The sequence below is a fragment of the Astatotilapia calliptera genome, chromosome 4 (genome assembly GCF_964374335.1).
Source record: "Astatotilapia calliptera chromosome 4, fAstCal68.1, whole genome shotgun sequence".
Lineage (NCBI taxonomy): Eukaryota > Metazoa > Chordata > Actinopteri > Cichliformes > Cichlidae > Astatotilapia > Astatotilapia calliptera.
The window spans coordinates 26,237,747-26,259,147 of record NC_137425.1 but is presented as its reverse complement, the minus strand read 5'-3'; the positions used below and the strand labels follow the sequence as shown (position 1 = coordinate 26,259,147).

Here is a 21,401-nt window from a genome sequence, read left to right as displayed (position 1 = left end):
ATCCTAATTTTGTCTATTTCCTGTCTTCCTCCTCTGCTATTTTTTCTCCCACCAACCGATGCAGGGCTTGTAAGAGAAGAGGCCAAAGGTGAAGCAGAGCGTGGACGCCGTAAGGGCAGGTGAAAGGAGGCAGAACCTGTTGACTAAATAAAGCATCAGGAGGAAAACTTGGATTAAAACTGTTCACAATGACACATGGGCGATAACATTTCCATGTATTGACTGCGCTCAAAGCTGTTACTGTTCTATAAAATGCTATTGTACATATAAATGAATCCAAGCAAACTGCAATTAAAAATAAAATCGACTTACTGATGTCGCGCAGCAGATTTGTTTAATTTATGACCAGCGCAGCGTGACCAAAAGCCTTGATAGAACTTAATCGAATGTGAATATATTTGCTATTATGTGGCATCTATTATTATTAGAAATGGTCTTGTTGGATCATCTATGATGATCCAGCACTATGAGTTTGCAACCCAAGGAAAAGGGAGTTGTTTTTTTCACTTCCTGTTCTCTTCCGGATGGTTGAGGATGTAGGATCTTCACCTTACAGTACAAACTACCTTGAGAAGACTGTTGTTAAAGTTTGGTGCTATGCTAATTAAAGTAAACTGAATATTAGCACCGGTTTAGCTCGCCAGCTGAGCAGGCGACCAGACCGATCGTGACCCGAGGCCCTCCGTCTTCTCCCACTCTCTCTCTCTTCACTGTGCCTTCTAATAAAGAAGCCCAAATATTTAATCTAATGGAAATGCATTCAACCATCTTCTCCGTATTTTCTCTCGCTCATATCCAGAGCACGTTGAAATCATACTTGCTGAAGTCGTGGAGGATTTGAGCGCTGACATGACCAGACAGGCAGTGTGAGTCACACAGAGCGATCCTCCTATCTCAGACTGTACCTCTCGACTCGCAGACTCTGAAACCAAGTTGCTACTGCATAAACAGACCTCGAGTCTCAGCGCCGTGTTCAGCGGCAGTTTCATTTTGCTCTTGCGCCTCGTCACGACGCCAGAAAAAAGCACTCAGAGACTGACACGCAGTTTAAAAGTGGTGAATATTCATGACTATCCTCATGAATATGTATGTTTTCTTAGAGTAATTACTATTATTTCTGTTGTTTTGTTTTTTATTTCTTTAAATGCACGTGATGATTTCCATCTTGTACCTTTCTAACAGACTGGGAAACATGAGCTGAATGTTTTTGTTTTTGTGACACAAAACTTGGCTAAATTTGACCAAGTAGTACAAACTAAAGTCTAATTCAGATGCTGCCAAGTTTTTCAGTGCTCCTGCGCCTTCCCAGTAAATATACTCATAAGGCAACTTGAGTGAAGAGCTGATCTATGTTCAAATCATACTCACTACACCTTTGACCGGGACTCTGATCAGTGAGATGAACAATCATGGATCAGCTGGGAAATGTCAACAGGGCAATGTCATAACCTTGCACCGGGAAGAGCAGCAGAGATTGTGACTGGACAGATATAAAGACTTGTAGGGAAAAGGATCATCCTAGATCCTGCAGATGTAGCAGGAAGGTGTAGCTCTTCATCAGTATCCCAAGTGTCGTTAGACAGTAATTAACTAGAGTTCAGAATTTGCACCGCTTCTGTCCCCTCTCCATATATACTGTATAGAAAAGGACTGACTCATCCCAGCCTATGAACAGATAGCGGTACATTCCCTTTCCACCCCTGAATCAGGGCGGAGGCAGGCAGAGATAAGACTAATAAGAGTCCCAGCAAAGGGCTGGTGTAAAGGTCCACAAGAGGCTAGGAGGGAAGGATGGAGGTTGGAGAAGGGGCGGATAAGAAGGGAGGAGTTGCTTAGATCATGGTGGCAGTGGTTGGGTGAAGTGGGAAAAGGATGGGAGTGTTCGATTATTTGTGTCTAGAGGAAGGAGACGTTTGGGTGTAGAGGCAGTAGTCATGAAAGGAAAGTACAGAGGGACAGAAGATGAGGCTGATGCAGGTAGTAATAAAGTAAGAGGGAGAAGAGGAAGAGGACGGGGAGAGGCTGAGGCAGGGTGTAAAGGCATGTCTAAAGGGATGGCTGGTGTGGAAGGAAAAGGTGTGGTCCCATACCGGAGGGACAGAGAGTGAAAATTAAGAAAAAGGAGGCCAAGTGAGGAGGAAAAGAGAGGGGAGGGGCGAGACTGAGACAATGCCTGAACCTGAGGGGAGGTAAAGAAAAGGAGGCAAGGGATGGATGAACTGTCCCGGTTTAATGCACCATTCCTGACAAATTTCGCTCAGTTCTGCCGGCACCTGAGAACAGGGAGAGGCAGGTGAGTGACAAGGTGTGGAAAACAGGGGGCAAGGAAGGGGGATTAACCCATACATCTAGTGTAAATCTGTCCGTCTGGCTCATGAGCTGCCACGGGACGAAGGAGACCATCTACAACAATCCAATTTCACAAATCAAGACGGAGAGGAAGAGTAAAACAGCAGAACGTTACAACCTGATGAATGAAAAGACCGACAAATCAGCATTCAGCGTTTTTTTTTCTTTAATCAATCTTCAGGTATTAAAATAAATTAAAAATCACAGAGTGAAAAGTGAGTCAGGTTCAGAGAGGGAGAGGTGCAGAATGAAAAGTTGTGGAGCAGGTTTAAAAATGGCCACATTCTAAATGGTCGGAGTAAATTGAGACCAACAGGGTTAGAAAATAGGACACATAAATTTAGGGCTCTCGATACTTTTCACTACCTCTTCCTAGCTCCCTCTCTCGCTCGAGGAAAGGAAAGGGGAACACACACACAGTGGGCTGTCACATTTTCTAAACCAGGACAATGAGAAGGTAACAGACTACTGAGGGGACATTTCCATGCAGAAATTAAGAAAACTTTCTATAGTTTTGGATTTATCCTCTTCCTGTAAAGCTGGGGTGTCAAATATAAGGCCCGGGGGCCAGAATAGGCCCGGCAAAGACTCCAACCCGGCCCATTGGAGTGTGTTGGAAAATGTAAAGGAGGGCACAAAGTTGGGAAATTTAACCTTATTTTAAGACGTTTTGCAGCTCCCCCATATTTCATACTAATTAAGGTAATTAAGTAACAGTTAAACAACCAAATGGCTGTTTTTTCACTGTCAAACTGAGAAGTTTCTATTTTCTTACAAAGAGTTACAAAACAAAAAATGTTTTCTGTGAATTGACCAAAACTATCTGTTTTATTTTTATTTTAAGTCTGGGCAATGACATGCGTTTTTATGCATCATTACACATTTATTTCTTATAGTTTAAGCCCAAAAAGTCATGCTGGCAGATTTCTTTCATTTATTACAGCAGTATTTCTTTATCATGAGGCATACAGTTGAAATTGCACTTCTTTTTTCTACGTTATGATATCTCAGGGATTAAAAGTGTAATTAAACTTCTTTACACTGGCAGAAAGGGTGAGCTACAATGGTCTGGCCCATTTAAGATCAAAGTAGGCTGTATGTGGACCACGATGTAAATTTCGGGATTCAGCTGAGCGTTTATATTAGCATTTTTTTGTGTAACAGTAAAAAGTATATATACAATCTCAAAACACGTGCAAAGTTCCAGAAAAGGAACTCTCCCAGTAATCTTTTTGCATTTGAAAGCAGCCGTTTGGGACACTGCTACAGGCACACAGACAGTAAATGAGCTGACCGAGATGCACCTGGGGATGAAACCAAAAAAAATAAGGAAAAGAAAGTAAAGAGAACATAGCTGGGATGAAAGGATAGATCAGAAAGCTGTTAGATGGGGTTCAATATGCTTTGCTGGACACAAAAAAATAATAAAATCCACAAATGAATTGAACAATTAGAGGCGAGGGACACAGATGAGAGACTGGAACAGACAGAAACAGAATGGGGGGGAGGCAAGAAATAAAAACAGACAAAGAGAAACTCGGAGAGAGAGAGAGCGACGTCAGGCAGAGGAACACTCGCTTTTTAATTCTCTTATCGTTTACAAATTGCTCCTAATTGCATCTATGTTTTAGCGAGGACGCGGTCCTGCCAAGCCGAACGGCACATTACATTAATAGAGTACAGGACCTCGGTGATTGCTACAACAATAGGTGCTATTGTAGGACATTAATTGGGAATATAAATGCAGAAACGTTTATGTTCAACCGCCCCGGATAAAAACCCCAAGAGGGCACGGTGAGCGTACAGAAACGACGCCTAAACAAGTCTGTTTCTTTTGGGGCCCAAAATTTGAAAGAACAGCTCCTCCTAACTATAGGGTAAAACGTAAACACAGAGAATGACCGGAACATGCTTCTTCAGAGGTACGGGCGTTAATTGCACCACTGAACTCCCTCTTGGCGCTGTGATTAAATGGTTCAACTGGCTTACTTGCGCACTCCACGGCAATTACGTCTGGCTCCGGTTCAACATCAGCCCGGTCTCCTCTGAACACAAAGGCACGCAGACGGGGACGACTCGCGCTCGTACACAAAATTGCTCTCTCTCTCTCCCCTCACAAAAGGCTCGGGACACCCGCAGTGCAAATGACCACGTTTGGAGCGGTGAAAACAGCTGAATTATTTGGGCAAAAGTTAATTGATCGCATCCTGCTGTTTGGCTTCTGAAGAAAGCTGCCAGTCGCACAATGGATGCGAGGGAACAGATTTGTTTGTGTGCCCGAGCGCCCGAGCATCCCCCCGTGGATGCTTTGTGTGTGGATGCGATGGTGTCGTGGAAACAGTTTAGACTTTCTTAGAATATCTGTTTAATATGCATCCATTAATCCCCCTTGTGACACATGTTACTGTACATTTATGGAGGGAAAAAAGCATGTGTGCCATCATTTTGCATCCTCCTGCATGTGTGCAAATGTTATTCATATTATATTACAGTTTCCAGTAATCAGGGTTGGCTGCGTTCCCCTTTTTCTCGTTAATTGCTGACGATCTTATAGCTAAATCCTATGCACAAGCAGATGCTATCTCCCTCCTAATCTACAACGACTGCCTCCTCCCTCAGATTGGTTCACTATTCTTGTTGCGTAGTGGCCCTGGGGGTGATCGGCAACAACTACAGCTATTTGTGCCACTACAAAGCCGTACCTTCTAGACAAGCTGAGGAAAATAGCGCCGCATGTCTTGATAATATGAGCATTAGCCAGAGCTTTAGATCATGCTGATTACTGCAGTCCAACAGACACTGTAGTGCTACAACAAACAGGGTGGTGCTGGAAATCACTAGTGACAAAAGGACTGGCAGCTACAGTCATGTTGGCTACATAAACACAAACACACAGATGCCTATAGACCCGCACGCACTTAAACAGTTAGATGAGTGCCTGTGTTTTCTCTTTGGTTATCTTATCCAGTCTTTCACAGATGTGCGGACAGCTGTGCTCGATCCGTCTTCTTCTTCTTCCTCTTCCATCCTCCTCCATCCAGGCGTAGGCAGATTCTCTTTTTGTTTGGATAGATGGCAACACCACTGCTGCAAATAGGTCTGTGTCGCTCCCCGACTCCCCTCTCTCCCTCTGTTTTCTCAGTCATGTGGCCATCCACACAAAGCACTCATCCTCTTATTTATCGTCATGCCCTCCCTCTTTCCCTCCCTCCCTCATTGATCTTACTCACTGATATAGATGTGAGAGTCTTAATGGAGGCTTAATAGTAAAGGTAAGGAAATCCCAGAAAGTTGATTCTGTTGTGGACACAGTCGGGTTTTTTGCTTTTGGGTGGGGGGTACCACGAATCTCGGGATGTACCACAATTCATTGTTCATGTTAACTTCCTAGACAAACACATAAAGTTAACCAGGGAGGGACCAACACATACAGAGCAGTATTTAAGGTTTGACTCGTATCATCATCCACTGGAGGATAAACTGGGCATCATCAGGAGGCTACAACACAGAGCGAACACCGTTCCTGCCAGACACAACAGCCAGGGAAGGAGGAGAACAACATATCAAAGAGGCCCTGAGTAAATGTGCTTATCCCAGCTGAGCGTTTAACAAAGCTGCGAAGAGGCCAAAAGAAAGCTCCGGGTGATTCAGAAGAGAAGAAGAACGAACGCTGCCCAAGCAAAAACCATTGGTGATCCTTTATGTGTCAGGAGTATCGGAACAGCTGAGATGCATTTGTTCAAACCCCAAAATGCTACAAAAACGGGTTCACCCGAAGGATCAGGTCCAACAGCATAAACTGGGCAATAAAGTGTTTGTGGTTCCTGGGAATTATATATCAGGGAAACCAAGGAACCTCTGACAAAGTGGATGGCACAAAATAGAAGAGCAACCTCATCAGGATAAGACGCTGCTCTGTATTTACACCTAATGGGCCTGTAAGTGTAAAAAGAAGGCTTGGTTCTTGGTTTGAATGAGGAGTCAAAGAGTCCATTTACGTGAAAAGGGAATGACCATCGTTGAACCAAGGAGGGGATCTACAATGTGGTTACGGTTGGTGGTTGGTTTGTTGGTGGTTCGATCCCTGGCTGCTCCAGTCTGCATGCTGAACCTTGAGTGTCAATTTTAGAAAACGCTTAGACATGGAAGAAAACGCTTCTGTAAATGAGACATGGATAAAATGCCTTAATTTTTGAGTAGAAGACTCATTTCCCGCAGGCCTCCTTGTATATTGAGAATCAAGAACCTAAGCTTGTGACTTATTGTTAGGCAAAGGTTTTACTTTTAGTTTTAATGTCCTAATGGAACTGTGTACCGTTTATATGAGCTGGGACTGAAGGAGTCACTTGGTTGAGTGATGAAACTTTCTGGGAGATGTGAGTACCCTTTGCCTTGATCCATCTCTCACCTTTCCCCTCTTCATCCGCCTTTTTCCTCATTTGGTGCTAATATGGACCCACCTGGATTCCTCCGCCCATGCCTTTCATCTATTTAACTCTTCCACTTTCATGCTCATACACAACAAATGTGGAAGCTAGAGTCCCACTTATTCCTGGGTAATTCCTTCACTTGGAGCTTTTTGCTTGTTACGGATGTCAAACGAGTCTTAGTGTTTTGGGTAATGATCTCTGACTGTAGGCTATATCAAAGATGGATGTAACTGCTGTGATGTCACCTACTGCTTTGTGAAACCTTGAGTTGAGCTGGAGTTTAGGATAAGCTATTACTAAAGTTAACTGCAAATTAAAACAGATATTTGGTGTTGTCCACGTGTGCACGTGTATTTTGGTAAACTCAGCTTTTCATTTGCATCTTGGCAAATGAGATGAGCTACTCACCATTGGTGTCTCAGCTGCAAATAGCCAGATATGATGGCGAGTCTGACTGAAACCACTGTGTGCAGTTTCACACCACAGATAATCCTCCATTTTGAAACATAGCATCACCGAGATTTCTAAAAAAAATTTCTGCAATGATTCCAAACGAGTGCGCTCATGAACTCTGCAGGAAAATATTGTGGAGGTCAGAACAGAAAGCCATTATCGCATAGACTTTTATAGGACGTCTTTGCGCACCCACAGCTATCGCCATCTGGTGGTTTTCAGACAGAATGCAGGTTTTTAGCATTGGCGTTTTTCCGACCCCAAAGCTACGTCCGTGTTTTCCGCTGTCTACTGTCTACTGAACATGTGATTCCACGAGGATCCACTCACTTCTGGAGTCAGCCTTTAATTTAGGGAACTGCAGTTTCAGCCCCAAAGCATGTTCCTTGGTAATGATACTGCTTTGTAAGTAACACTCATGCATGCATGAAAAAGAGCATTTTTCTGATAAAGATCCAGTTTGACTCTTCACACTTACTCTCCTGCAGAGTGCCCGTTTTATGGAATTATCTTGTACCAGTCCTGAAAACTCTCCTCTCCAGCACACACTAAAACCCCAAACACAACATTCCCCACCTTCTCCGTCGTTTCCTGTTATCATCTTTCCTCGGATGTGTAATGAAAAAGGAGGGGTTATGCTGTCAACTGTAATAGCAGCATTTGGCCTTCAGTCTTGGCGGATGCACTCATTTGTGTGTGTGTGTGTGTGTGTGTGTGTGTGTGTGTGTGTGTGTGTGTGTGTGTGTGTGTGTGTGTGTGTGTGTGTGTGTGTGTGTGTGTGCGCGCGCGAGCATGTGATGATTAGGAGCCCTAAGATAAACGCCCCGTACTCCATCCCTATTTCCCAATCTTTGTCAGTCCATTTCCTGGAGATGCTCTCTCAGAAAAAAACACACAAATACCAAAAGCCAATTTTTCTTAAGCTCTATAACTCTGCCTTTCATTTTATCTTCCATACTTTATCGCTTTTTCTCCATCGCAGCTGTCCGCGAGAGAGGAAACTTTCCCCCTCTCTCTTTATCTCTCTCAGCACCTACCACTCACTTTTAGACACAGTATCCCCCCCTTCCCCTCAAGTCTGAATGGTCTTAAACTGACTACTTTTGTGCCCTCTGGCCACATCTGCCCGTCTCGTCTACAGGCAGCCCCCATCTGAACCCCACCTGATCCACGTCCCGCCTCTCCCTTCCTACCCACTTTCCCTCAAAGTAGAATTTAGTCCCCTCAGTCTCATTTCCTCCCCCCGCTATCTCAATTTCTCTATTTTCACTCATGTATTTTGCGTCCCCTCCCTCTCCTGCCTTCTGATCCTTCCCTGCTATACTTTCGGCACTCCGTTGTCTCAGCCCATTAGGCAGACACAAATCCGTTCGGGGACACTGAGCCTTGGTGCGACCTCGTCCCTCCTGACTCCCCCAGACCTCAGCGCAGCCAGGAGGAAGCTCTCAGGGGAGGCAGTCTCTGGCTTGCAGTTGGGGGAAATCCATTTAATCCTTCTCTACAAAACGCTGCTCTTTTTCCACCGCGTGGTGCACTTAGGGCCACGTGCACTTAATTAACAACACCGCTGCTGCACACACACACAAACATGTTCACACGGGCCCATTCCTTCTTTCTCGTGGATTTTCTTCAGCCTGTGTTTTTGCATTCGGTGAAGCACAAATAGAAATTTTAATATTTAACACAGTTGGATGACGATTGGAGTTCTTGAAATGATTTATACAGTTTTGTTTTCTTTAAAAAAAAATGTGATTAGCAGGTCTGGGTGTGGGGGTGCGTGTCTGTACGAGGACTGAACTGTGAGCATAGATGTGTCCGCCAAGCAGCAGTGTCTGCAATTGGAGTGGAGCAGTTTTAAATGGGAGCAGACGGTTCTCTGCCACTTCGCTCCTTAGAGCTCTAATGAGAAGGAACAGAGAGAAGAGTTTCAGTGGTGGCCGCTGGCCTCGGCGTGTCACTGCAGCTCACATCTCTGCTGGCGCAACGACCTGTTGCCACCAAGAGGGTACGCGGACAAACTAGAGGATGACTACATGAAGACGTGGATGGCAGAGATAAGACTGAGACACCAGGTTTCACTCTCCGTCATAGATCTATACTTTTTTCCTTAACTGTGTGTGTGTGTTTTTCCCAGCCAGCACCAAATGAATGAGCTGATTTTGAGAAGCGGAGTCCAAATCCAGATCCCAGGCGGACACAGATAAAGCAGCAGCAGATTGTTTTATCCCATTAGGCAGGGCGTAGTAAATAGGCAGAGATCTAGCTCTCTATTCTGGTGCAATCTCCAGCTGATCCTGTCACTGGCATCAGCTCTGTTGGCACTTTGTCTTTCAAGTGAGACACCCCAGCTTAGCATTGCTGTCTGTCTGTCTGTCTGCATGTCTGCAAACAGGAACAGGAAGGTGGTGGAGGAAGAGTCAAGAAGCCCTCTGTTACAGTCAAGCTATGCTTTCTCTGTTTTATTGAGGCTTCATTATAACATAAAATTACACGAAAGTGCTTTGTGTCATTTTTAAGTCATACTTGCACACATGAATAGTGCAGAACCACAGTTTTTTTACTCTTACTGCCAAATACAAACTCACCTATTTGATAGCAGACGTTTAAGGCCAGGGTTGCTTTCCATCACCTAGGCTACGTCTGGAGACTTTAAATCCATATTTTGTTGATTGGAAAACGTAATCAATCCGTGACAAGATTTCACGGGGGGAAAGCAGTGGGAACAGCGTGATTGACAGCAGCCAATCGGAAATGAAACGCAGCTGAGATTTAAGGTTAGAGTGAGGACTGGCCTTGTGAGAAGCAAAAACAGCGTTACCTTCTCCTCCAGCGTGCCAGTTTGATAAGTTGTCTGTGCCAGTCACCCAATAACAAGACAAGAATTGGAGGTGTACATGTGGTTTGGCATAATTGGATATTTTGTATTTTAATATTAAGACACAGCCTACACATAAATGGTGCTAATTCCTTTTTACAAAAGCTGTCCTCTTGTGTGGAAGTGACCTACCTTGGCAGCCATGATCATGGAGGAGCCTCCGCGTACTCCGAGAATGGGGATATGCGTCTGGGCTGAAATGAAGTCCAGGATCTGGGCGATGGCCTCCTGGTCAGTGTCATCCCCAAACACCACGCCCTGTAGCCAGTGCTCCGTCATGAGGTCGCAGATGCTCTTGATAATGCTCTTAGGGTCAGTCTCATTCATGGTCAGCACTTCAACATTCGGCGCCATGTGAATGAAGTCTTCCTTCTCTCGGGCCCCGGCCAGCGCCACTTCACTGGAGTTGCCCACCAGAACGACAGCGATGCTGAAGACGTGCAAGATGTTGGGCAGGGCCATGTGGTGGGGAGGAGGCTGAGGGATGGGAATATAGTGGCTGCCACCGCCTCCTCCGCCGGGCTTGTCTCTCCGTGAGTGGCAGGCCGGGGGCAGGTGGAGAAGGCAGAGGAGCAGGAGAAGGAGGGACAGGCAGAGAGACGAACCGGTGCGGTGGTGGTGGAACGGCGGCGGGGGTGGATGTAGGGTTCGGACCCGTTCTTGCTCCTGAGCAACCGAGGGGGTGCCAGAGCAAGCCCTGGCATGGCCGCAAGGTGGGGAGCAGCCGCGGCATCCGCAGACAGGCATGGTGTAGGAGTGGGAGAGCAATACCTGCCGAGACAAGGAGGAGAAGAAGATGGAGATAGGAAAGAGAAGAAAAGGAGGTAGGCAGAGATTTGACAAAACAAGATGACAGAGAAGAAGGAAAGAGAAAAAAAGAAGCGGGAGATGAAGAGAAACAGAGGTTAACAAATGAACTGCCAATCAGGGCTGGATGCATCATATGAATCAAAGCATAATTTAATGTCAGTTCAAAGAAATGGGACAAAGAAGGAAGAGAAATATCAAGACAAAGCAAACTTTAAAAGGAAAATAGAGATAAGAGATGAGGTCAAATTTCTGGTATGGATACACAGATCTGATATTTGGATCAGAAATTGGACTGACAGCGATTCGAAAAGCTACATTTCTGCCTTCAGTTCATGCAGTGTTTACTCCACCCATCATCACTTCACCGACTAGTAGGGACGCTAACACTGCTTCAGTAACACTGATAGTGTTCCCCTGTGTGCTTTTCTGTCCGGGTATGATTTTAGTACATTGGCAGCGTGTTTGTGGTCATTGCCATGCTGAAAACGAAGCTGCTGTCAATAAGATGCTTTCTCATGATTGTTCTCATGACTCATAGGTCAGTTTTCAAAATGCTTCTGAAAATGGTTAAGTACAAGGACTGAAAGAAACACTTTCAGAAAGTCTGGAGAACTACTGTGCATGACCACTTTAGAAATTATAACAAAGCCTGGCTACTTGGAACCAACATGCAAAGAAATAAGGGATGGCTCAAGACAAGGAACTAAATCATTGCTTCCTTCACTTCACCTGTGAGTAGTCGGATCTATTTTGTGTATGCGGAAGTAAACAAACGCTGATTGCAGAGAAAAGAGGAACCGCTGCAGCAGTAAATGGGAGCAAAGCAAAAACCTGAGTTGGAGCGAAAGGAGTGCAAATGAAAAAAGGCGAATAAGCCAAATACAGTTTTTGATTCGAGGTGTTTTTCATGTATTGTTTTACTAATAAAATCAGTAAATATATTCTTGGATGTAATAATTTTGTTTTACAACGCTGCGTAATATCAGCGAAGATCCAAACTGTTGGTCATTTTATATTTCATCTTAAACATAAAGCATTGCTTTAGCTGCGCCTCCTCTCACACACCCACAGCGCTGGTTGCTGTCGTCATGATATAGCTTTGTTATATTTGTCTTTTAATGAATATCTAGCTAAAAAAAATAGATGATATTGATTAATATTCCAGTATCAACACTAACAGAGACACACGCGACATAATGGAGCACAGTTCAGAGTTTTCAAGTATAATCTTACAAGCATCAATTATTCATGTGGACTCCTGAAGCAGCACTATAGTATAAGGATGATATAAACTCTCCCTCCAGATGAGACGGCTGAGAGTGCAGCAGAGGAAGGAGGGACGAACAGAGCGAGCGAACTCAAAAACCATAAAGGGCTGGATGGAGGGAGAGACGGCTCCTCGCCAACTTCAGCTGACTGACTAACTGTCTGGAGCGAGATGACTGACACGCCGACCTGAGACGAGGACAAACCGACTAACGCCGGAATTGATTAAGGGATTGACGGCAAAGGTGCTCGGAGCAGCTCGCGAGGCTTTGATATGATACCCGCCCACCTCACTCAACCCCTATTGGCCTAGTTTAAGCACTTTCACTCGTCTGCTGTCCGTCCCTCCATCCTTTCACCTCCCTCCCACGTTCTACTTGACCGTATCTCTCTCTCTCTTGCCTGCTGTCTGATTCCCTCTTCCCTGCGCATTATTTATAGAGCTTTTCATTAACGAAGATGCAGAGGGGCCAGGTGAGCGACCGAAGGAAAGGAAAAGAGAGAAATCAGCGAGATCCAGAAATGATTCGAGGAGAGGTGAAAAAGACAGCTGGAGCGATGACGCTGGACATGAAAAAGAAGATGTCTGTGTTCTCTACGTGTTTACATCTGAGTGAGTGGGAGGGCATGCGTCCTCTTGAGCTTATCAGCATATAGCTGGTGTAGGTGTAACAGTCGGAGGGAATAGATGTTCACTTTGGTTTCGTGGGCAGACATACCCAGGGCGATGGGGGTGTAGCTTCTCATAAACTTGCTTCTGAGCGGTGTATTGTGTGTGTCTCTTGTACATGACTGCCGCTAACGAGGCAGATGGAAGGTACAAAGAAGAACAAAAAACGCTAAAACAAAGCGACGCTGACAGCTAGTAAGACAGGAAATGACAGAGAGGAAGGACGAGATTGAAAGAGGGATAAAGGGACGGGCGCAGAGATGACAGAACAACTTCTTTAGCCGAGACTAATTGCTGGAGGTTCGTCAGCGCTAATTACAGGTCCCTGTGTTAATAGTCAACTGCACACTACTCTCCAGGAAGGACCCGAGAAGCGGGAGGGATGGATCGAGGGAGGGCTGATAAGAGGCATGAGGAAAGAAAAAAGGAGAGGAGGAGGGCGGGCAAAGGAAACGAAAAGAGAGGCAAACTGAGGAGGACCTCAGTGAGAGGCATAAAAGATTTTTTTTAAAAAGGAGAAAAAAAAGAGGAGCAGGAGAGAGGGGGAGAGATTAGAGAGCGGGATGGAGGAGAAGAGGAGAAACAAGAGGAAAAAGACAAGCAGAGAGGGAGCAAGAGAGAGAGAGATGCCCTCTTTGAATCTGGACTTCTCTGGCAGCACTCTGTTTCCATGGCAACAATTAAAATAAGCCTTCATGCGCACAGACACAGTTGATGGACACAGAGATACACACACGCACACTCACACATTTTGTAATAAGCATTGATCATATAAGTGCAGCAGAAGTCCAGAGCACTGCTGCGCGTCCTTAAAGTGGGTGTAGTTCACACACCAACTTATTACCATTAACATGGAGACCTTTGATACAGCCGGCATGTGAACAAACACACACACACACACACACATACAATTACTTTTTTTTATAATGTTCCTCTCCCTTTCTCTCCGCATCACATATATATTACCCTGCAGCCACACACACACACACACACACACACCCCTGGGGTACAGATTATATTAGCCAACGTGCCGTGTAACTCCAACGATCACTCAGAAAGATGAGGCCATTAAAAAGTGCCACAGCGAGCCCAAGCTTGTTTCACAAAGAAACACAAAATGAAACTGTAGATTACACGGACGAGGCTCCGCCACCAAATGACCCCAATTCGCCGTCGCCCGGCCCTCACATCTCACCCATCATTTGCTCCATTAGCCACACGAGTGCACATCGCTGCCATATCAGTTACACACGGATGGATCGTGGATAGCCTCCACCAGCTCAAGGCCATATAGGTTCCACCCCACTCCGACCCCAACCACACACACACACACAAAGGGAGGAACAGTTTTAGAGGGGAACCACCTATAAACACTCATCTTTCTTTGCAAATGAATACCTATCTGTCCTATCTCCTATATGTGAGTGTTGGACCAAAACTTCAGGGACACCACACGTTTATACAGGAGTAACTTTAAGTGTTTAAGTGTGCCCTCCTTCTTTGGCTCTAATGAGAACTTAATTTACAAAATGGACATCATGTTTTATTCAATAAGATGTGAAACTAGCATTAGAGACCATAAACCCATTTCAAATAGTGAGATGAGGTTGTAGATCAAGGAAGCTAAAGGATCATTTTCTCACAGACTTTTATGTAATTGGTCTTTTTGCAATCATTACCGGCTGATCATTACAAAGAATGCAGACTTAAGGAGCTCCTGTTTGGGCTTTACACCATGTTCATCATCTTATATATACATTTATGGTGGGCACTTATGCCGTTCATCATACAGCAGCATAAACACACATATACTTTATTTTGTGTGTGTGCAGGTCAAGATGCTGAGGAGCCAAATATCTTCTGAGTATGCTGGAGCCCATTAACCGATTAATGGGTTAATTAACAGGAAATATATCAGCCTCTTTTATGATACTAAATTAAACTGTTATGGAAATTTTAAAATAGCCAAAGCTTAAAATAAGGTCCAGCAAATTTGCCTCTTAGGGACTATATAAAAGCAAACCATCCACTATCCTAATGACTGGAGTTGCAATGCTGGTGTAATTTGCACAACATATTCTTATAGAGTATGAATCTATGTTTACGGTAAAATGCACAGGATCAAGGACAGGACATTTCTTATAGTCACTATTGCCTCAATCTCCATTGCTGTAATGCCACAAGACATTAGGGGCCTAGAGAACAGTTATAACAGTTCTTACGGTAAATGTTCAATCACTGATTGGTTCCTGGAGTTTGCTGGCTGCCCTCACAAAGAGGCTGCTGTTTTTCAGATCTGGTTTGGAACTATGGATGAATGTTAGCCTGTTGCTAACTCAGGCACATGCACAGCAATATTTATTAACTCTTTTTTACCACTGGTATGTCAGGAGGCCCATTTTACAAGCACTCTTTAGATGACTGTAACTCTGTTACAGTTTGTGCTAGAGACAAAATCCAAATGGTTTCGGAAAGAAGGGAAGACAAGCTTTACAGGGATGTATCACAGCAGCATAAGACACTCCCACTGTCTGAAAGAATTAGCCTGAACACAAACAGAAAAATAGATTTCACCATGTGTGCTTCACATTACCATCATTCCTCAAACATTTTGGGATAGAGAGAAAATTCAAAAGGCTCCTGAAATTATAATATAGGTCCAGGCAGCCTGTTTGATCCTTGGATGAATGTGGGTTAATGTGCACTGTCCCTGTTAAAAATAAAAAATAAAAAAACAATCAAATAAAATCAACCAGTTAGGGAATACACATTTTTCCCCAAGTGATTTGGTGTTGCCAGGGCGCCACTGACCGGTCTCTAGGAATGTGTGACTGGGGCCTCACTCAATTAGGCAGGAGGACACTGTTTCCAGTAGTTATGCATCCCAACCAAAAAAGCCTGCTGTTACTAAGTGTGCCCAAATGGCCAATAAACCAGGAAGAGTAGGCCAACACTCTGTGCAGTCTGCAGGTTATGCAGACTGCACAGAGTGTGATGATGAGGACCCAAAACGCAGACACAGAAAGCAGGCAGGACATAACAGAAAGTACACAAGGCAAAAACACAAAGCCCCAGAGGAGAAGCACAGTCTGTAACATAAAGTTCAAAAAGGAACCACAAAGTATAAGCACAGGAACACTGATCAAGAAACCACACAGGACATGAAAACAGACACTGAGAAAGACTAAGGAGAAGACCACTATATATACAAAAAAGGGCAACGAGGGGAGCTGGACATAGCTGGGGAAAACAAGACAGCTAAACTGAATCACAAAATGAGTCGGGGGGGGAGTAAAACTAAAAACAAGGCACAAGGGACAAAATGACTATCAACATAAAGTATGAAAACACCTAAAAAAGAGACAGTGACTTAACAAGAAGACACGGGGAGCACAGGGGAGGAAGGATAAACTGAATACAGGAACAACAAGACTGCAAAACTAAGAAAACCTGAGAATGTAAAACTAGATCAAATCACCCAGGAAATAAAAATCAAGCAGAAAATAAAGCCCATAACTCAAAACGCTGCGCCAAAGACATACGGCTCGTACTGCTGCAGGAATTTGAAAGAGGAAGGGACGCAGATATTGTAGTGCCGTAATTGGCTTCCCTGTTCATCTTTTTGCTGTTATTTTGGGGGCTTTGCTACCTATAAATCACATGCTTCTAACTAACAAAGAGTCCACAGGGTAAATGTTACAGGGAAGGTCATGAAGCTGTCCACTATGAAAAAAACCCCAAACACACACAAAATATGCAATCAGGAAAATTGTCTTTCATGTCAATCAGAAAAGACAGTTTCTATTTAATATATCTGACTGAACAGCAATCTGTTCCAATCACAAGATATTCTCCTTTTGCAGCAATAAATCCACACAGGACGAGAAACACTGCTGCCAAGAAACGGTTTGTGTGCTTGCGGGTAGTATAATTGTGTGTATAGCTGATGAATTTAGTTTGAAAGGTTGCGAACAGCACTCGCAGTGGCCTGCTCTCTCCCTAATGCGTTTTTAGAACTGACATTTATGTCTTTTGTCCAAATGAAAGCCAGCAGGAAGAATGTCTCCTCGCCGCTAAGCTTTACTGAAGAGACACCTTTTGATTTGAACTTGATCCGCCGGCACCTGACAATATTAGGAACATCTTCCGATTGTTGGCAGCGTTTTGAGGAGGCGAGCCCCTGCCGCCCCGGGGGATGTGACCGGGCCACATAGCGGGTCACCGCGCAGCATACTGATGAGAGGAGAAATCAGCTGGACGCCAGCATCGCTGCCAAACCTACAATACGTGAGCATGTGATAGAAATGCTTGTCTAATGTGTGAACTCATTATAAACCTGCTCTGATAAATATTCATGCAGACTGTCTGTGCAGCCCACTGTGGAGGTGGAAGGTGCTGTGTGTGTGTGTGTGTGTGTGTGTGTGTGTGTGTGTGTGTGTGTGTGTGTGTGTGTGTGTGTGTGTGTGTGTGTGTGTTTGGGCCTGTGTCTGAACATGATGTTCTGATGCAGCCACTCACCAGCCCCCTCAGCAAAGCAGACCGGCCAGGCTTTGCAGTCACATGTTCACTAGGATTCAGGACCAATCTACTGACATAATGGTCTCTATTTCCAGAAAAAGGGGACACTGAAGCACCCATCGTGCCCTTCCTCCCCAATTCCCTCCTTATCTTTCTTCCATTTTAACTCGGTGTAACCCTTTCGTTCTCTCGCTTTATAGTTTTGTCTCTGAACAATGCTTCCTCTCAGTTCTCCCACTTATCTCTCTCTTGTGCTCGCACTCTCTCATCACGCTCTTCTCATTATGTGGTAAGTGTCAGGTTTGTCGATGGCGTTATTTGCATGAAAACTGGAGGACAAAGGCGCTCGGTCATTTTTCACAATTATTGCCCAGTTTTGATATTTGGAAAGACATGCAGACGATGGCATTCAAATGTCTATGGCGCATGTACATTATCTTAACCGCCAAGTCAGGCGCGCTGCGACGGCCTCATTTCTCCTTTTAATTGAAATAAGAATGTCATGAGGAGAGGCTCGTACGTCAGGAGCTGCAGCGCTGAGGATAAGCACCGGGAGTTTGAGAAATAGCCTGCTTTTGCACACTGGAGGCTACTAACGAGTGTAATTCGTTTGTCAGTCCGAGCTTGTGATTTCATTACAGCAAACAAATGTTCTGCAAGGGGAAAAGACTATTTTTAACAGCTGTAATCGAAGGCTGTTGAGTTGTTTGGCATCACATTGCGCGTTCTTTGTGATCCAAGGCTAAACCCTCAGGCAGCACCTTGCTGACAGGTGATGAAAGAAAACGTTACCTGGACAACCTCTTTGACCACACAGCAGCGAGACACGGGGGCGGTTGATCACACACACACAACTGGTGACACTGTGGTGGGTGGGAGGAACGGAGCAGACTACTCAGGCCTTAAGCTGAAATCCTTGTTACCTTCAAGTCTTTATTTAAAAATAGTTTATAAGTTTATTTCTATTTTTACAGGTTTGAGATTAGGTGTTGTTGAGGAAAGTAGTCTATGATTACGCCTCTGCATGCATTTTATACTGTATTTATAATTGGAGTGTATGTGTATGTAAGTTTAGTTCTGTACAGCTTCTGCTGTTGTCGATGCTTTTGCTGTGAAGGTAGGTAGGCAGGTAGAGTACTGGGCAACCTAACTGACATCCCCTCTACAGAAATCCCACTTAGAGAGCCGCACTGTGTTATTTTACTCCATTTTTGTCTGGACAAGATGTGGTTTGACATTAAAAGTGAATCTCTCTGTCTGACTTTCTTTGCAGCTGCTGCAGAACTGGTGAGAAGGTCCTGCTCAAGGTTAATACTCCATTTTCAGAGTAATGAGGTTCAGGTAGCCTCTGGTGCAAACTACTAATAATAAATTGTTGTTATTCCTTCATTTATTTATACAGATATGTTGGCAGTGTGTCTATGTTCAGTTAGAACAGTTGTTATAATTAGAGCAGGAGTGATATGATGAGTTTTAACATATCAGTCATTGTTAAGTACAGAAGAGAAGAGAGAAACACCCTTCAAACCGCTTTTCGGTGTTGCGCTTGCATAGTTTGTCCACCAGGGGGCTCTCTGCAACTTTCCTGCTGACAACAGGTGTTTAGAGCACTACAAACATACAGCTGATCAGAGCAGAGTTAGGCAAAGCCTAAACGAGCAATCCACCACTTGTTGTGACAATAAAGCAATATTATTTTTAAGATTGATTGTCATATTAACTTAGTAAGGACAACTACACTTAACAAATGTTACAGAAATGTGTTTATTTTTCATGCGTCTGAAAGAAATGTGTTTTTTTTTAATTACCAAATATCTGTATTGCATCAGTTTTTAAAATCCTATATCAATCGTGCTTCAGCTATATCTATATGTACAGATAGATAGATAGATAGATAGATAGATAGATAGATAGATAGATAGATAGATAGATAGATAGATAGATAGAAACATATTATTGAATAACAGGCTACAGTATAAGCTATAGGAAGATCCTAATAAAGCATTATTAAATGCATTATGAGTTTAAAAATTTGCAGTAAATTGCTTAAGAATGGATCCAATATGACGAGTTAAAATGGAACTATAGCTGTTCCGGTTAAGTGATCATAGGTACTGCACTGAATGCAATGCAAAGTTAGCCCTTTAGCAAATCATGCAGTTTTTCCTCCAGTTACAAGACTGCTTGAATTAACTGTCCTTAATGAATTGATAATAGTTTGAGGATATAAATTCCAGCCACCCAAAGTTATGTGTGACTGGTCACAAAAAGCAGAAGAAAACCGTGTAAATACTGAACCAAAGAACTGTTTAAAAGCCCAAGTTAACACTGGATATATACAACTATCCATCATAATTCCAAACTTCAAAGCACAGAAGCGTGTCACCTAGTTAATTATCCTGTCTGTGGATTAAGTATTATGAATTTAGAATCCACTCCGAGCTTCTGTGCTTCTGTTCTCCACTGGATTATGCTTTGTATCCAAAATACAAGGAACTTTTTACTTTATTTATCTGGCTTGATAATATTAGACACATGCTCTTCATTTATGCATTGTTCATTCTAGCTTTATAAAGGTGTCCTGCTGAATCAGTCAATCAGGTGACTGTTGCACACTATCCATACATCTATCCACCGCTGCTTGTCCGGGTTTGAAGACAAAGACGGTTTGTGGAGACACAAGTCCAGGAAGCATCCTAAACATTTACCGTTTGGCGTAAAAAAGAATAGTGGCCCTACTCTGAGCCCCTCTCAAACAACTGAGGTCCTCACTCCATCTCTTTGGCTGAGCCCAGACAGCATTCAGAAGAAGCTCATTTTCGCTACGACCTCATTCTTTCGCTCATTACCCACAGCTCGTGGAAACAGGTGAGGGTGGGAAAGCAGATCATCCGGTAAATTGACAACTTCACTTTCGCATTCAGCTTTCTCTTCACCACAGCAGGCTGGTCTGTCAGTCTCCCGCTTTGTCCTTTCATCAATAGTGAACAAGACACTGAGATACTTGGGACAGCAGCTCATTCCTAACTTGGGGTGCGCATTATACCCTTTACTGATTGAGAACCATGGATAGCCAGAACCTCCTAGGTGGTAATTCTCATGTCAGCAGCTACAAACTGCCCCACTTCAGCCTGGTTGTTCCTCATTGAAGCCAACAGAACCATATCATCTGCAAAAAGCAGAGACAAGATCCTGACACCATCAGACCCAACAACCTGCACAGCTTGGTGGGGTGCTGGAAAACAATTATGAACAAAATCGTTGACAAACTCAAAGGCTAACCTTTGTCGACGAGACCACCACCACTGGGATTGCATCCAAACCAAGTTCTCATTAAAGTTGTACCGTCAGGATCGGTACCCTCTCAAATTAAATGTGGCTTTATTGACCCTTGAAAATACTTAAATATTGTGCACTATAGTCAGAATTCTAGTTCTGGACTAATATACAGTAGAGGGACTATGATATAGCCAAAACAGGCATATAGTTTACATGAGGTGCAGTCCAAAATTATTATTTTTTTAGTTATGAAGCTTGTTTGGCTGAATAGAAAAGTTAATGATACAATTACAGTTGTGATAACACAAGCGCCACCACTTGAAATTGCTGCCTTTAAATATCTCAACAGAACTGTTCTTCACTGATTTAAACCCCAAAAGTGCTTTATTCTAAAACGCATAGTCTGTACTAAACTTTAGATTTACCTTATTTTGCTAACGTGTGTTTTGTTCTCCTAATGCAAGTGAAATCTCTGACTGACTGTAACTTGAAAACGAACAACTGCAAGAGTTACCCACAGATCTTTTGGGGGATTCTTGGAGACTTCACTTTGCATTGATCAGCTGGGCTGCTAATTCGGAGAGATGAACATTCCTGTCATTTGTTTTCAAATTTGTGCAGCTTTAAGATGTGCACTTTGATTGAATATTTCACCATTACTAAGAACCCTGTTTCCACAGGATGTGCTTATTTTTTCATATGACTGTAAGTGCAGGAGCAAAACTTTGCCACTTCAGGATAGAAATGATGC

At 43.8% G+C, this 21,401-nt stretch overlaps 1 protein-coding gene across 1 annotated transcript in view; it reads right to left on the bottom strand.

Annotated features, from left to right (window-relative positions):
- The window catches only part of grin2ba (glutamate receptor, ionotropic, N-methyl D-aspartate 2B, genome duplicate a), a 136,723-nt gene that overhangs the window by 94,949 nt on the left and 20,373 nt on the right, over positions 1-21,401 (bottom strand). The window contains exon 3 of the mRNA XM_026165706.2: positions 10,240-10,878. Coding sequence (XP_026021491.1) covers positions 10,240-10,878 — 639 coding nt within the window. The remainder of the gene's footprint in view (positions 1-10,239; positions 10,879-21,401) is intronic.